This window comes from Ornithorhynchus anatinus, chromosome X1, assembly GCF_004115215.2.
Source record: "Ornithorhynchus anatinus isolate Pmale09 chromosome X1, mOrnAna1.pri.v4, whole genome shotgun sequence".
Taxonomy (NCBI): Eukaryota; Metazoa; Chordata; class Mammalia; order Monotremata; family Ornithorhynchidae; genus Ornithorhynchus; species Ornithorhynchus anatinus.
Window position 1 is genome coordinate 114715200 of NC_041749.1, and position 16143 is coordinate 114731342.

Below are 16143 nucleotides of genomic sequence, written 5' to 3' on the forward strand. Positions count from 1 at the left end.
TGAGTAGCATGTCTTAGCATTAGTAGGCATGAAAACACCTCTCAAGTTAAGGTCCAAACAGGAAATTATCTTTCTGTATTCCACGGGTAGCATTTCCTCTAGTCCCCACAGCACTTGTGTACATATCTGAAGCAGCATGGTGTAGTGGATAGAGCACAGGCCTGGGAGTCAGAAGGGCATAGGTTCTAATCCTGGCTCTGACACTTGTCTGCTTGTGTGACCTTGAGCAAGTTACTCTACTCCTCTGCCTCAACTACCTCATCTGCAAAATGGGGAGTAAGACTGTAAGCCCCATGTGGGACAGGGACTGTTTCCAACCTGATTACCTTCTATTTATCCCAGCACTTAGAACAGGGCTTGGCACATAGTGAGCGCTTATCAAATACCATTATTATTATTATTATTTTTGTTATGTCTCTCTCCCCCTCTGCACTGTGAGCTTGTCGGGCAGGGACTCTGTCTACCAACTCGGTTTCACTGTACCCTCCCAAGCACTTAGTCCAGAACTCTGCACACAGTAAAGCACTCAATGGATATGATCGAGTGATTGATTCAGAGGTGGTGAACGGGGCCCCGGCCCCCCTCATCTTCACCCAATCGTGTTGCCCTCTAACGCCTTCTCTTCATGATGCCATCTGGTCTTGCAGGGTGCCGACCCCCATGTCTTGGCCAAGGAACGGGAGAGCGCCCTGTCGCTGGCTAGCACGGGCGGCTACACAGATATTGTGGTCATGCTTCTGGAGCGGGATGTCGACATCAACATCTATGACTGGGTAAGGCCATGCTCCTCCTCCTCCTCCTGTGTAATATTTGCTAAGTGGCTGTTGATGTCTATCTTCCCACCTCTAGACTGTGAGCTCGTTGTGGGCAGGGATTGTCTCTCTTTATTGCAGTATTGTACTTTCCCAAGCGCTTAATCCAGTGCTCTGAATACAGTAAATGCTCAATAAATACGAATGAATGAATAAATGGGCAGCTCCATACAAAATGCTGGGAGAGTGGAGTGAAACGGGTGAAAACCAGATTATAGTGGGTCAAGGAGACAGTTGGCGGAAGCAACAGGTGTATACAACCCCTTCAAGGTGCTTGGTCAGGGAAAGGGAGATGGGGCATTGGGATCTGGAGCAGACGTTCCCTCTAGACTGTAAGCTCGTTTGGGGCAGGGAATGTGTCTGATACAGCATACTTTCCCAAGCGCTTAATCCAGTACTCTGCACGTAGTAAGTGCCCAACAAATATGATTGACACTTTTAGGATGGAGGTGACTTGAGTGTGTTTGAAGGGAAAGGGATTTTGGTGGGTGGGAAGGGAGGGGCTTGGGTCAGAAGTGCGGGTGGAGGGGATAGATGTGGAAGGCCAGTGAGAGATCTCCTCTTGAGAGTCAGCTGGAAAGAAGGAGGAAAAACAAGAGGGTAGAAGAGCGGTGGATTTGAGGGCAGCTTTCTTTGGTGGTGATCCCAACCCCTCGTTTCACGCTTAGTACAGTGCCTGGCATGTAGTAAGTGCTTAAGAGAAGCAGCATGGCTCAGTGGAAAGAGCCTGGGCTTTGGAGTCAGAGGTCATGAGTTCGAATCCCAGCTCTGCCACTTGTCAGCTGTGTGACTATGGGCAAGTCACTTAACTTCTCTGTGCCTCAGTTCCCTCATCTGGAAAATGGGGATGAAAACTGTGAGCCCCACGTGGGACAGCCTGATTCCCCTGTGTCTACCCTAGCGCTTAGAACAGTGCTCTGCACATAGTAAGCGCTTAACAAATACCAGCATTATTATTATTATTAACAACTACCATCATTATTATTATTTCCCTGCAGAATGGGGGGACGCCTCTGCTGTATGCCGTGCGGGGTAACCACGTGAAGTGTGTGGAAGCGTTACTGGGTAAGTGACAGCTGGGGCTTGACTGCCCCTCCTATCAGCACTTAATACAGTGCCTGGCACATTGTAAGTGCTTAAATTAGAAGTAAGTGAGAAGCAGCGTGGCTCAGTGGAAAGAGCCCGGGCTAGGGAGTCAGAGGTCATGGGTTCGAATCCCAGCTCCACCAGTTGTCAGCTTTGTGACTTTGGGCAAGTCACTTCACTTCTCTGAGCCTCAGTTACCTCATCTGTAAAATGGGGATTAAGACTGTGAGCCTCATGTGGGACAACCTGATTACCTTGTATCTCCCCCAGCACTTAGAACAGTGCTCTGCACATAGTAAGTGCTAAACAAATACCAACATTATTATTAAATACCATAATTATTAATTATCATAGGGCAGGAAGAGTCTCAGATCCAGGCCTTTTGTGGGGTATGGAGAGGAGCGGGCAGAGGGATCTGAGGAATGGGAAAAGGAGCATCTGGGATGCTTTTCCCTTTTTTCCCTTGCAAAAGAAAGCAGAACCCCCCCCGCCCCCCCAGGTAACTTGGGGAGGTCTTACAGGGGGATGCTCCCAAAGTGGGTTCAGACCGGGCACTGCTTCCGAGCAGGGAAGCTAAAATGAAGCATCATTCAGGATGCTGGGTTGGGGGTCTTGGAAGGCAGGTCTTGGGTTTCTTGTTTTGCTCACTACTGTTTCTGGCTTTGGTTTTCAGCACGAGGGGCTGACTTGACGACCGAGGCGGATTCAGGCTACACCCCAATGGACCTCGCTGTGGCTCTGGGACACAAAAAAGGCAATTTTCCTTCTGGGAGCTAGGGCCAGGATGAACTCTTTTCACCTTAGGGGGCCTCGGGGGGTTCCATATCAAGAGCCATGTCTCTACTGTGGGTGGAGATGCGGAGGGTCAGAAGGAAATTAATTTGGTTTCCTTTAGGCCTAATAGGTGGAGAGCCCTATTAGGCCTAAAGGAAACCAAATTAATTTCCTTCTGACCCTCCGCATCTCCACTATTGGAGAATTAACTGGAAAACAGAAAATCTGCCCCCCAATGGTTTCCAGCAACTGATTTTTTTCTTTTTTATACTTGCCTACTGAAGCCGTTCTCCCGCAGCCTGTTGTTATCTGCTCACTGACCTGAGGTGGCAGACAGCTAGTCCTTCTGCCCTGTAAGTCAGATCTGGACATGTTTTTGTTTTGTTCTGGCCTTTCCCGCTCAGTTCCAGGCTCCAAAAGCAGAGGGGGCACATGATTGAGGCCTACCGGACCAGGAAGGGTGTGGATTGAGCCAACACATGATTGTCGTTTGCCAAATGCCATGCTCCTAGGGGAGGGGGCTTCTGTGGAAGCTTGAGGGTGGGAGAATCAGATCAAACAGAAAAAGCCCTTTGTCACCTAGTGGGTGGTAAAGAAATGGAATTTGTTACCATAGGAAACTGTTTGAGGTCAAAAACAGCAGCAGGCTCAAGAGGGGTTTGGATAAAGAAATGGCTGACTGATCCAAAATGCATTACTAGAGGGAAAGTTAGGGATAGAGAGGGGAATAATAATAATAATTATGGAATTTGTTAAAACCAGGCACTGTACTAAGCACTGGAGTGGATACAAGCAAATCGGGTTGGACAAGGTCCCTAACCCACATAAGGCTCACAGTCTCAATCCCCATTTTCCAGATGAGGTAATTGAGGCACAGAGAAGTGAAGTGACTTGCCCAAGGTCACACAGCAGACAAGCGGCGGAGCTGGAATTAGAACCCATGACCTCCTGACTCCCAGGCCCACGCTCTATCCACTATGCTATCCTGAAGAGTTTGGGTTTTTTTTTATGGTATTAAACACTCACTACGTGCCAGGCACTGTAGTAAGTGATGGGATAGATACAAGCTAATCAAATTGGACACAGTCTGGGTCCCACATGGGGCTCACAGTCTTTATCCCCAGTTTACAGATGAGGTAAACTAAGGAACAGAGAAGTGAAGTGACTTGCCCAAGGTCACACAGCAGACAAGTGGTGGAGCCAGGATTAGGGTGTTAGGGTGGTCCATTCCTAATCATGAGAATGGGTCTCCCGGAGAGCAACCAGCTTGTAGATCCTCCAGGAAGGCAGAAGCTTGGGAAGAATGGACCAGTGAGAATCAATCAGTGGTATTTGAATGCTTGCCATGTGCAGAGCACTGTACTAAGCACTTGGGAAAGTGCAGCAGAACTAGCAGACACATTCCTTGCCCATAACAAATTTACAGTCTAGAGGCAGAGACAGACATTAATATAAATAATAATATATAATTTAAAGATATGTACGCAAGTGCTGCGGGGCTGGGGAGAATAGCAGATGCCTCAAGGTCACAGATTCTGGTGCACAGATGACAGAGGCTGTGTCCAACCTAATTAGCTTGAATTTACCCTAGTGCTTAGTACAGTGCTTGGTACAAACTTAAATGCTGAACACATATTATTTTTATTATCTGACCCACTAAGGGGTGAGCTTCTGTTCTTACAGCATTTTTCAGTCAATGGGATTTGAGCGCTTATATGTGCAGGGTCCTGGACTAAGTACTTGGGGAAAGTACAGTACAGCAGAGAGGCCTAAGGGAAAGAGCATGGGCCTGGGAGTCGAGAGGACTGAGGTTCTAATCCTGACTCTGCCACTTGTCTGTGTGACCTTGGGCAAGTCACTTCTCGGTGTCTGTTACCTCATCTGTTAAATGGGGATTAAGACTGTAAACCCCACATGGGACATGGCCTGTGTCCAACCTCATTAGCTTTTAACTACCCCAGTGCTTGGCAGATAGTGAGCGCCTAGCAAATGCTGTTGAAAAAGCAACACAGAGTTCATAGATGTGATTACTGCCCACTTGGAGACTACGGTTCACACGAGACAGACGTTAAAGTAGTTTAGAAGAAAGAGTAGCATAATAATAATTGTGGTATTCGTTAAGTACTGGCTATGTGTCGGAGGAGGATAGGGTTTGGATAGAAATGAGGAGTTCTGTTTTGGAAATTTAAAGTTGGAGGTGTTGGCGGGGCAGCATGGTGTAGTGGGTAGAGCACGGGCCGGGGAGTCAGGTGGTCATGGGTTCTAATCTCAGCTCTGCTACAAGTCTGCTGGGTGAGCTTGGGCAAGTGACTTTGCTTCCCTGTGCCTCAGTGACCTTATCTGTAAAATGGGATTGCGACCGTGAGCCCCACATGGGACAGGGACTGTATCCAACCTGATTTGCTTGTATCCACCTCAGCACTTAGTACAGTGCTTGGCCCATAGTAAGCGCTTATAAAATACCACAGTTATTATATTACATCCTGAAGACAGGAAGAAAAGTGAGATTGCAGAGGACAGAAGTCGGGGCTGGAGATGTTGATTTGGGAATGAGATGGTGGTTGAAGCCATGGGTGCGAATGAGTTCTCCAAGGGAGTGAGTGTAGATGAATAGGAGACCCAGATCTGAACCCTGAGGCACCCCCACAGTTAGAGGGTGGGAAGCAAAGAAGCAGCCTGTAAAAGAGACTGAGAAGAAGCGGTCAGAGATAGGAGGAGAACCAGAAAAAGACAGTGTCGGTGAAATCGAGGTAAGATATTTCCAGGAGAAGGGGTTGGTCCACCAGGTCGAAGGCAACAAAAAGATCAATGAGGATTGGGATGGAGTAGAGGCCACTGAATTTGGCTAATGATGAGCATGTAGCCAAATTGGTGAATGTGTGGGGTGGAACAGGAGATCAGTGGAATTGATGGTGAGAGGAAGTGGGCAGCAAGAAGTTCATCAGAGCATTAATGTGGATGTTGAAATCTCCGAGGATCAGTGTAGGGGCAGAGAGAGAAGGAAAGTTAGAACAAGGTCAAAATGGTTCAGAAAGTTGAAGGTGGAGCCTGGTGGGGGGGGCGGCGGGGGGAAACGGTAAATAATGGCAACAACTGGAGTGGGTGGTAGAGGTGGTTGGAATGGGCTTTATAGGAAGGGAGAGAGGGTTGGGGAGGATGGGATTGTATGAGAGTGACATGGAGGGGGGCAAGAAGGAGGCCAACTCCTCCCCTTTTCCCAGTGAGTCTTGAGAGTGGGAGAAAAGTCCTTGGGAGAGACTGGCAGGGGAGACACTCATCTGGGGAGAGCCAGGTTTCAGGAATGGTGAGGATCAGTGACTGCGTCAGGAAGAGGGCAAAAATGAAGGGAAGATTTCCATGACGGAGCAGGAGTTCCACAGGCCCTACTTGACTGAGGCTGTATGTGTTGGGGGGCAGGGGGAAACAACAGAAGGGAAAGGGGGAGGCCAGGGAGGGGTTCAATGGGAGTCAACTGAGGGGAATTGGCACTGGCTGACCAGAGGGAGGGGACTTGGGGAGATCAGAGTGATGAAGAAAGTCCAGAGCTGCATCAGCCAACCTGAAACATCCAGTGACCAATGCACGCTCCTCAAATGGGTAGGCACCCAGGAGCTCCCAGCTGGGCGGATTCAGTAGCGGCTGTTTAGGGTGAACAGGCAAGTGCTAACAAGTCAACAGTGTTAGTGGGTGAGTGCTAACAAGTTGGCAACTGGGTTGATGGGCAGAATCCTAGGCTGCATTTCCAGACTCAGGTGGGTGTCCAGCCCCCTTAATGCAGTCTCAGGCTCCCAGCATGTAGAGGTTGGGGCCAGGGTTGGCATTCTCTGCACCCTCCACCTCCTCCCATTTAACCCCTCCCCATTATTGCCCACCAACCCTGGTTGAGGCAATCAAGGGAACAAACTGACATCCACAGCAGGGGGCCCAGCTGAGACCCTTCTGCCCAGAACTGGCTGTTTAACCTCAGGTTTGAAAGATGGTAGTAGTTCTCTTCTGCTTTCATGCAGACGGGGATCTTGTATTCTTGAAAACCAAGACTTCAGTCTCATTTTAAAAAAGATTTAATTTATCTCAGGAAGCAAGGGGGTGGTTGGAGAGTGCCCATTTATTTTTATTTTTCCATTTTGGGTTGACACCTACTGATGTTATAAAATTCCCATCCCTCTGTCGGTATGGCCTTAAAGACTCACTCTCTCTTCTCTCCACCTCAGTTCAACAGGTGATCGAAAATCACATTCTCAAACTGTTCCAGAACAAGCTGCCTCCGGAGACGGCATGAAGGTCACCCCCAACCTCTCCACGGCCTTAACCCTCTACGCTTTGGTTCACTACCTCTCACGGCAGGAGGCAGGCTGGCTGACTAGCTGGCCGGGAGCTCCGTTACTTTAGGGTGCTGGTTTCCAGGCAGGTCAGAGAAGAGCCCAAGACTCCAGATTGGGTCTCTTGGCTCTGTCACCAGTACTAGAGGCTCCATCCCTCGGGGACTGAGAGTCAAAGTCACCTCTCCGAGTGCAGAGTCTTGAGACTTGGAGGACCAGACTTCACTGCGACCAGAAATAGGGCCCCTCCCTCCTTTCTCTTGTCCTCTCGGGAGCTCTGCAGCAGGGTGTGGACTGCCTTCAGTCAGAAGTGAGGTTCACCTGAAGGCCAAGTGGACATCTTCTCTGGTCCTTGGCTAAGCAGTTCCCCCAGGCCTGGGATCCAGTCTCTGCTGCTGGGCTTGGGAGGCAAGAGCCCTGCTAATCTGCCAGGTTTAACACCGCTAGCTGAATCCCTCCACCTTGTCTCCAGCTTCAGCCAGACACCCACTCGCCAGCTCCTGCTTCTTGGCCAACAGGGGCAGCGACAAATAAAATCAAACATGCTCTTCCTTGGCCTTGTGGCTATACATTTCCTCTACCATCGTGTGACGTGGGCAGCCCTGCTTCAGTCCCAGAGAAGGAAAGGCATGTAGCAACGCTCTGGCTCTGAGGCAGCTGAGAAGAGAGGGAGGATTGGGCAGACCTGCTGGCTGTCTCCCCCTCCCCCCTTTGCTTCCCAGTTGATTATAGCCACAAGGTGCCATCAAGATTGGGCTGAAAATGGGATCAGGGCAGAGGGGAGGATCTTGGTTAAGGGTGAGGGAGGTGATAACAGGGAACGGTTTTCTCAGGCCCAGAACCCAGCTTAGCTTAGTGCCTGCCACGGCTCCTGGGTCCAAAGGTTTTAGGCTTAAGGTTTCAAAGGAACTGGTTTTGCAACAAGGTCCAGTTGTGGCTAGTTACTTCCTTGGGGACCGGGCGTAGAAAGACACCGGGAAGCTGCTCCCAGTCACAGCATCCCTACTCTCACGTCTCTCGCTCACAGATGTGCCCTGCCTTGACCCAGGTTGAACAGGGAAAAGGCCAGGGCCACTGTGCTTGGACAGGAACGGATGGGGAAAGGGTTGGAGTTGGGTTTGTTCACTCTTGCTCCTCACCCCCAAGTCATTTAGAGCCTCTCCCCAAAAACTCGCAGGTGGTAGATGATGATCCTGCCAAAGAAGTCGGTACTGTTCTCGAAGGTGACTTTCAACTTGTCCAGCATCACGTCCGCCACGGGAAAGCTGTGCACAGAACAGTGAAGGCAAAACAGGCCCAGGATCTTTGCACTCTAAAGTTTGACAACCCTTGTGCCGAAACTGGGTCAGAGGACCTTCCTAAGGAAGGGGTGGACAGCATTGAGCTCTACCAACAGAACCCTTGTGGAACAGATAGTGCCTCCAAAAGTGGGGAGGAGCAAGAGGTCATCTGGTCCAGCCCCCTGGTCCAGGCAGAAAACACATCCTTCCTCAGATGCCTGCTCCACTGTTTAAACTGCACTGAAAGCTGTGTGAGGCCTAATGGAAACAGCATGGGCCTGGGAGGCGGGAGACTTGGGTTCTAATCCCAACTCTAGCCCTGGCCGGCTGGCTGATCTTGGACAAGTCACAACTTCTCTGGGCCTCTGTTTCCTCATCTGTAACAGGGGGATAGAATACCTATCCTCCCTCTCCATTAAAATGAGAGTCCCATGTGGGACGGGGACTGTGTCTGACCTGATTACCTTGTATCTATCCCAGTACTTAATCCAGTGCTTAGCACATAGTGAGCACTTAACAAGACATTACGATAAGAAAGGAAAGCCATCCTCTACTACTCCAAGGGGCTGGTTAAGAGGCACTCCCATCCCTCCCATTCCAGGGGGGAATGGGATTGAACTGAAAGCCAGAGCTAGAGGCCTGATAGCAGAAAAGGATATCTGCAAGGAATTGAAGTCTTCGGGGTAGAAATCTGTGATCTTCACCAACGTTTCACTCTTCCTGCCGCCTACAACAGGAAGGGAAGAGCGGGTCACATGGGGGTCCCTGGCCGAGGGACAAGGAGCCCGGCTCTGCCACAGGGTGACCCTTGCAAGGACCCAGGAGGGCAGAGCCGCTGGCCCCAGTCAACAGTACACGTCTATCACCACCCTCCCACCCCCAAAGAACAGCATTACCTTCCAGGCGGCCCTGGCGGCACGTGAACCCGCCTTGGAACTGGATCTGGATCTGGGACACCTTGACCGTCTGGGGAAATTCCAGCATCACCCACTGGGAGGAGCCCTAAACCAGAAAGCAGAGATAGGTGGGGGTTACATTCATTCATTCAATAGTATTTATTGAGCGCTTACTATGTGCAGAGCACTGTACTAAGCGCTTGGAATGGACAATTCGGCCACAGAGACAATCCCTGCCCGATGACGGGCTCACGGTTACACCCAGTGGACACCCTGTAGCCCAAGAAGTGGAGACCAGTCGGTCAGTCAATCGTATTTCTTCATCACTTACTGTGTGCTACGCACTCGAGAGAATACGATAACAATATAACAGACACACTCCCTGCCCACAACAAGCTTACAGTCTAGAGGGGGAGACCAGTCCACAGGGGTAGCCTTGGGTATTAGGGGGAGTTGCCTGAAGCCCAGCTCTGCCTTCCCCCTCGGCTGGCAGGCGGCAAAGGATTTGTGCCTACCCGTGGAGTAATAATAATAATAATAGTGTTGGTATTTGTTAAGCGCTTATTATGTGCAGAGCACTGTTCTAAGCACTGGGGTAGATACAGGGTAATCAGATTGTCCCACGTGAGGCTCACAGTCTTCATTCCCATTTTACGGATGAGGTAACTGAGGCACAGAGAAGTTAAGTGACTTGCCCACAGTCACAGAGCTGACAGGTGGCAGAGTTGGGATTCGAACCCATGACCTCTGACTCCCAAACCCGGGCTTTTCCACTGAGCCACGCTGCTTCCCCTAATATAATAATAATGTTGGTATTTAAGCGCTTATTATGTGCAGAGCACTGTTCTAAGCACTGGGGTGGATAAAGGGTAATCAGGTTGTCCCACGTGAGGCTCACAGTCTTCATCCCCATTTTACAGATGAGGTAACTGAGGCACAGAGAAGTTAAGTGACTGGCCCACAGTCACCCAGCTGACAAGTGGCAGAGTTGGGATTCGAACCCATGACCTCTGACTCCCAAGCCTGGACTCTTTCCACTGAGCCACGCTGCTTCTCAGTAATAATGATATTGCCCGCAATGGGCCTGTCAGCCATCACTACCTGGTTGCCTGGTTCCAACCCTATGATGGCCTCGCTGGCTGCCTCTGAAAAATTCAAGCTGTTCACCTGATATAGGGTAGACCTCAAACCCCTCTCCGTGGCAGACAAGTGGAGAAAAGTCAGTAAAAAGGCAATGAGCAAAAACCCAAAAGCAAGGGCAGCATGGCACAGTGGATAGAACGCGGGCCCTAGAGTCAGAAGGTCATAGGTTCTAATTCCGCCTCTGCCACTTGTTTGCTGTGTGACCTTGGGTGAGTCACTTCACTTGTCTGTACCTCAGTTCTCTCATCTGTAAAATAGGGGCTGGGACTGTTCAATCCGATTTGCTTGTATCCATCCCAAAGCTTAGAACGGTTCCTGGCACATAGTAAACGCTTACCAAATACCACAGTTATTATTACTATTATTAAAGGGAGGGTAGGGTAAAGACACACAAAGGTTTCGTGTGGTGTCGGGCAACCGGGATTTCCGACAGCAAATGGGTTATGAGCCCTGTCCAATCGGAGCAGAAGGAGATATCCTTCCAGCTCCCCTGTTTCTTGGCTCACCTGGTCTGAGTTCCAGCAGGTCTCCTCCCGCTGGTCAAACAGATGCTTCTTCCCAAACTGCTTCACATCCCGGTTGAGAACAGAACTCACCCTGTGGGCACATAGGGCACAGAAGGTCTGAATCATATCTCCTCCCCCCCACACAAACACACACACGCACAGTGGGCATGCAACCAACCAGCCATCTGCCAGTGGCAGGAAAAGGCCCCAAGTAAGAGCAGAGCCTCATTCCCTCTCTCTGAGTCAATGCCAATTTTCCTCTGCCATTCCAAATGGGGGGGGGGGGGTCTGGTCTTAGATCATCCATGCTCAACGAATGGCGGGCCATCAGGGCCAAGTATAGTGGCAAGTTGGGGCAGATAAGTGTTCTTTTCCTCTCAGGGGAGGGAACGGCCCAACTTCCCAGATTTAGGGCAAAAGGGTTCAGTCAACCCTCTGCTAGCAGAAAAGGAGTCTCACCTACTCACTGTCCCACTGCAGATCAAGGGCACTGTTGGGGCCATCTTGGCAAGGGCCAGGCAGCTAGGGAATCCTACCAAAGAGCTTCTGAAAGTAGGCTGGAGGGAGGAAGCAGATCCAACTGTACCTTGGCTACGCCTGGCACTTACAGCGCCTGTCTTCTGCTGCAGAAAGAGAGACCGTTTAGAGACTTTTGAGCTTGCACTGGACTCCATTTGGTGATATCATATGCCATTATCTACTGGGGCCCAAAATTCCAGAACATGGGCTGGGATTCTGGGCTACAGTTCATTCATTCATTCAATCGCATTTATTAAGCGCTTACTGTGTGCAGAGCACTGTATTAAGTACAACAATAAAACAGTGACACTCCCTGCTCACAACAAGCTCACAGTCTAGAGGGGGAGAGACAGACATCAATACAAATAAAATTACAGATATATACATTAATGCTGTGGGGTTGGGGGAAGAGCAAAGGGAGCATGTCAGGGCAAAGCGGAGGGAGTGGGAGATGAGGAAAAGGGGGGCTTAGTCTGGGAAGGCCTCTCGGAGGAGATGTGCTTTCAATAAGGCTTTGAAGGGGGGGAGAGTAAACGTCTGGTGGATTTGAGAAGGGAGGGCGTTCCAAGCCAGAGGCAGGACGTGGACCAGAGGTCAGCGGTGAGACAGGTGAGACCGAGGCACAGTGAGAAGATTACCACTAGGTGAGTGAAGTATTTAGGCTGGGTTGTAGAAGGAGAGAAGAGAGGTGAGATAGGAGGGGACAAGGTGATGGACTGCTTTAAAGCCAATGGTGAAGAGTTTCTGTTCGATACAGAGGTGGATGGGCAATCACTGGAGCCACTTGTCAGCTGTGTGACTGTGGGCAAGTCACTTAACTCCTCTGGGCCTGAGTTACCTCATCTGTAAAATGGGGATTAAGACTGTGAGCCCCACATGGGACAACCTGATACCCCTGTGTCTACCCCAGCGCTTAGAACAGTGCTCTGCACACAGTAAGCGCTTAACAAATACCAACATTATTTTTTGAGGAGGAGGGTGACATGTCCTGAACGTTTTTGTAGAAAGATTCATTCATTCATTCAATAGTATTTATTGAGCGCTTACTATGTGCAGAGCACTGTACTAAGCGCTTGGAATGAACAAGTCAGCAACAGATAGAGACAGTCCCTGCCGTTTGACGGGCTTACGGTCTAATCGGGGGAGACGGACAGACGAGAACGATGGCACTAAACAGAGTCAAGGGGAAGAACATCTCGTAAAAACAATGGCAACTAAATAGAATCAAGGCGATGTACAATTCATTAACAAAATAAATAGGGTAACGGAAATATATACAGTTGAGCAGACGAGTACAGTGCTGAGGGGATGGGAAGGGAGAGGGGGAGGAGCAGAGGGAAAGGGGGAAAAGAGGGTTTAGCTGCGGAGAGGTGAAGGGGGGGTGGGAGAGGTAGTAGAGGGAGAAGAGGAGCTCAGTCTGGGAAGGCCTCTTGGAGGAGGTGAGTTTTAAGTAGGGTTTTGAAGAGGGGAAGAGAATCAGTTTGGCGGAGGTGAGGAGGGAGGGCGTTCCGGGACCGCGGGAGGACGTGGCCCGGGGGTCGACGGCGGAATAGGCGAGACCGAGGGACGGTGAGGAGGTGGGCGGCGGAGGAGCGGAGCGTGCGGGGTGGGCGGTAGAAAGAGAGAAGGGAGGAGAGGTAGGAAGGGGCAAGGTGATGGAGAGCCTCGAAGCCTAGAGTGAGGAGTTTTTGTTTAGAGCGGAGGTCGATAGGCAACCACTGGAGTTGTTTAAGAAGGGGAGTGACATGCCCAGATCGTTTCTGCGGGAAGATGAGCCGGGCAGCGGAGTGAAGAATAGACCGGAGCGGGGCGAGAGAGGAGGAAGGGAGGTCAGAGAGAAGGCTGACACAGTAGTCTAGCCGGGATATAACGAGAGCCCGTAGCAGTAAAGTAGCCGTTTGGGAGAGGAGAGGGCGGATCTTGGCGATATTGTAAAGGTGAAACCGGCAGGTCTTGGCAACGGATAGGATGCGTGGGGTGAACGAGAGAGATGAGTCAAGGATGACACCGAGATTGCGGGCCCGAGAGACGGGAAGGATGGTCGTGCCGTCCACGGTGATAGAGAAGTCTGGGAGAGGACTGGGTTTGGGAGGGAAGATGAGGAGCTCAGTCTTGCTCATGTTGAGTTTTAGGTGGCGGGCCGACATCCAGGTGGAGACGTCCCGGAGGCGGGAGGAGATGCGAGCCCGAAGGGAGGGGGAGAGGACAGGAGCGGAGATGTAGATCCGCGTGTCATCTGCGTAGAGATGGTAGTCAAAGCCGTGAGAGCGGATGAGTTCACCGAGGGAGTGAGTGTAAATGGAGAACAGAAGAGGGCCAAGAACTGACCCTTGAGGAACTCCAACAGTTAAAGGATGGGAGGGGGAGGAGGCGCCCGCGAAGGAGACCGAGAATGACCGGCCAGAGAGGTAAGAGGAGAACCAGGAGAGGACGGAGTCCGTGAAGCCAAGGTGAGATAAGGTATGGAGGAGGAGGGGATGGTCGACAGTGTCAAAGGCAGCAGAGAGGTCAAGGAGGATCAGAATGGAGTAGGAGCCATTGGCAAGAAGGAGGTCACGGGTTACCTTAGAGAGAGCAGTCTCGGTAGAGTGGAGGGGACGGAAGCCAGATTGGAGGGGGTCTAGGAGAGAATGGGAGTTAAGGAATTCTAAGCATCGATTGTAGACGACTCGTTCTAGGAGTTTGGAAAGGAAGGGTAGTAGGGAGATAGGGCGATAATTGGAGGGGGAAGGCAGCCGAGTGAACTGGAGTGGAGAAGAGGCGGGAGACTAGTAATAATAATAATGATGTACCATCATCATTTAAGTGCTTACTATGTGCCAAGCACTGTTCTAAGCACTGGGGTAGATACAGGGTAACCAGGTTGTCCCACGTGGGGCTCACAGTCTTAATCCTCATTTTACAGATGAGGTAACTGAGGCCCAGAGAAGTGACTTGCCCAAAGTCACACAGCTGGCAAGCGGCGGAGCTGGGATTAGAACCCCTAATAATGTTGGTATTTGTTAAGCGCTTACTACGTGCAGAGCACTGTTCTAAGCGCTGGGGGAGATACAGGGTCATCAGGGAGTCAGAGGTCACGGGTTCGAATTCTGACTCTGCCACTTGTCAGCTGTGTGACTGTGGCCAAGTCACTTCACTTCTCTGGGCCTCAGTGACCTCATCTGTCAAATGGGGATTAACTGTGAGCCTCATGTGGGACAACCTGATTCCCCTGTATCTCCCCCAGCGCTTAGAACAGTGCTCTGCACATAGTAAGCGCTTAACATATACCAACATCATCATCATAAACATGACTGTAATAACCAGGGCAAGGTCACGGTCTGCGGCTTCCAGAGAGGGCCCGGGGGAGTCAGACGGGTGGAGTGAAATGCCGGAGCACGAAGGGTTTAAAAAGAAAAAAAGAAGGGCGACGGGAGGCTAGAAAAAGAATTGTCACGTGGCCCGTCAGCTCTCTCTCCCGAAACCGGGCTCCTCCTCTTCGCCGGTTCCACCCAGACTAATAATAATAATGTTGGCATTTGTTAAGCGCTTATTATGTGCAGAGCACTGTTCTAAGCGCTGGGGTGGATACAGGGTCATCAGGTTGTCCCACATGGGGCTCACACTTTTAATCCCCATTTTACAGATGAGGTAACTGAGGCCCAGTGAAGTGACTTGGCCACAGTCACACAGCTGGCAGGGTGGCGGGATTGGAACCCATGACTCTGCCTCCCAAGCCCGGGCTCTTTCCACTGAGCCACGCTGCTTCTCTAGACTAGCCCCTCTCCTCCCCCTAATCCCCTTAGATCGTCGCAGTAAGGGCTCAGTAGATACGACTGACTGACTGACCGACCGCCAGCGGCCTCCCCGGGGCCCCCGAGCTTGTGGGGTGGGAGGAGTCTTCGGGGCAACTCACGAGCCAGGCCGACGAGGCGCGGAAAGCGAAAGGGGCCGACGAGGCGCGCGCCGGGGGCAGCTCGAGGCGCGCGCGGCCCGACCAACTCCGAACTGCTTCCTGGTGAGGCTGAGGGGGCGGGGCTCCCGCGGGCGTCTTAAAGAGACACCGCCCTTCCTCTTTCCGTCAACTCACCTCTTCCCTCAGGCAGTGCTCGCCCCCGCACCGCCTTTTTTAAAAAATGGTATTTAATAATGTTGGTATTTGTTAAGCGCTTACTATGTGCAGAGCACTGTTCTAAGCGCTGGGGTGGATACAGGGTAATCAGGTTGTCCCACGTGAGGCTCACAGCCTTAATCCCCATTTTCCAGATGAGGGAACTGAGGCCCAGAGAAGTGAAGTGACTTGCCCACAGTCACACAGCTGACAAGGGGCAGAGCGGGATTCGCACCCATGACCTCGGACTCCCCAGCCCGGGCTCTTTCCACGGAGCCACGCTGCTCCCCAATAAAGTCATTTTATTCATTCAGTCGTATTTATTGAGCGCTTACTTTTCTCTCCTAGGATCGATAATCAATAATAAAGGAATAATACAATAATAATTTTATTATAATAATAAAGGAATAAATAAAGGTATTTAATGGTATTTAGCCAAGAAATACGCCAAAGATTAAATGTGAGGAAGACTTTCATTCATTCATTCAACAGTATTTATTGAGCGCTCACTGGACTTGCTAATGAAGAGCCTGGAAAAAGTTGTGAAATGCGCTGACCTAACAATGGCCACAAAAATACAGATTGTCCACTCTATGGTGTTTCCAGTGACAGTGTATGAATCCGAAAGCTGGACAGTGAAAAAACAGGAGAGAAAGTTCATCGATTCTTTCGAAAGGTGGCACTGGAGAAGGCTTTTGCCAATACCATGGACTGCCCA

The 16143-nt window shown here is 50.8% G+C and overlaps 2 protein-coding genes across 6 annotated transcripts in view; one reads left to right on the forward strand and one right to left on the reverse strand.

Moving 5' to 3' along the window:
• RFXANK (regulatory factor X associated ankyrin containing protein) overlaps nucleotides 1-7542 on the forward strand; it is a 16754-nt gene extending 9212 nt beyond the window's left edge. For both annotated transcript variants that reach the window (XM_029050446.1, XM_029050447.2), the window contains exons 6-9: nucleotides 648-773; nucleotides 1811-1877; nucleotides 2572-2652; nucleotides 6884-7542. In XM_029050446.1, coding sequence (XP_028906279.1) covers nucleotides 648-773; nucleotides 1811-1877; nucleotides 2572-2652; nucleotides 6884-6951 — 342 coding nt within the window. In that variant the 3' untranslated portion in view covers nucleotides 6952-7542. The remainder of the gene's footprint in view (nucleotides 1-647; nucleotides 774-1810; nucleotides 1878-2571; nucleotides 2653-6883) is intronic.
• LOC114806423 (nuclear receptor 2C2 associated protein) lies at nucleotides 6716-15336 on the reverse strand. 4 transcript variants are annotated; one of them, XM_029050451.2, is made up of 6 exons: nucleotides 15231-15336; nucleotides 11276-11436; nucleotides 10817-10907; nucleotides 9168-9273; nucleotides 8931-8998; nucleotides 6716-8258 (listed from the first exon to the last, which is right to left on the reverse strand). In XM_029050451.2, exons 2-6 carry the CDS (start codon nucleotides 11317-11319, stop codon nucleotides 8142-8144), a joined length of 426 nt encoding a protein of 141 aa, XP_028906284.1. In that variant the 5' UTR covers nucleotides 11320-11436; nucleotides 15231-15336; the 3' UTR covers nucleotides 6716-8141. The 4 variants fall into 4 exon arrangements, with proteins under 4 accessions (XP_028906284.1, XP_028906282.1, XP_028906283.1 ...); XM_029050449.2 differs by having other exon boundaries at nucleotides 11276-11439; XM_029050450.2 differs by having other exon boundaries at nucleotides 11276-11439; nucleotides 15164-15336.
• Between the last annotated feature and the right edge of the window lie 807 nt (nucleotides 15337-16143).

Bases quoted from the DNA above. Each gene is read 5' to 3' on its own strand.
- LOC114806423 (XM_029050451.2), bottom strand. From the start codon at position 11,319: ATGGCCCCAACAGTGCCCTTGATCTGCAGTGGGACAGTGAGTAG. The intron at 8,999-9,167 runs GTAATGCTGTTC...TTCCTGTTGTAG, and splicing joins CCGCCAGGGCCGCCTGGAAG to GCGGCAGGAAGAGTGAAACG. The intron at 8,259-8,930 runs ATATCCTTTTCT...TGTTCTGTGCAC, and splicing joins AAGACTTCAATTCCTTGCAG to AGCTTTCCCGTGGCGGACGT.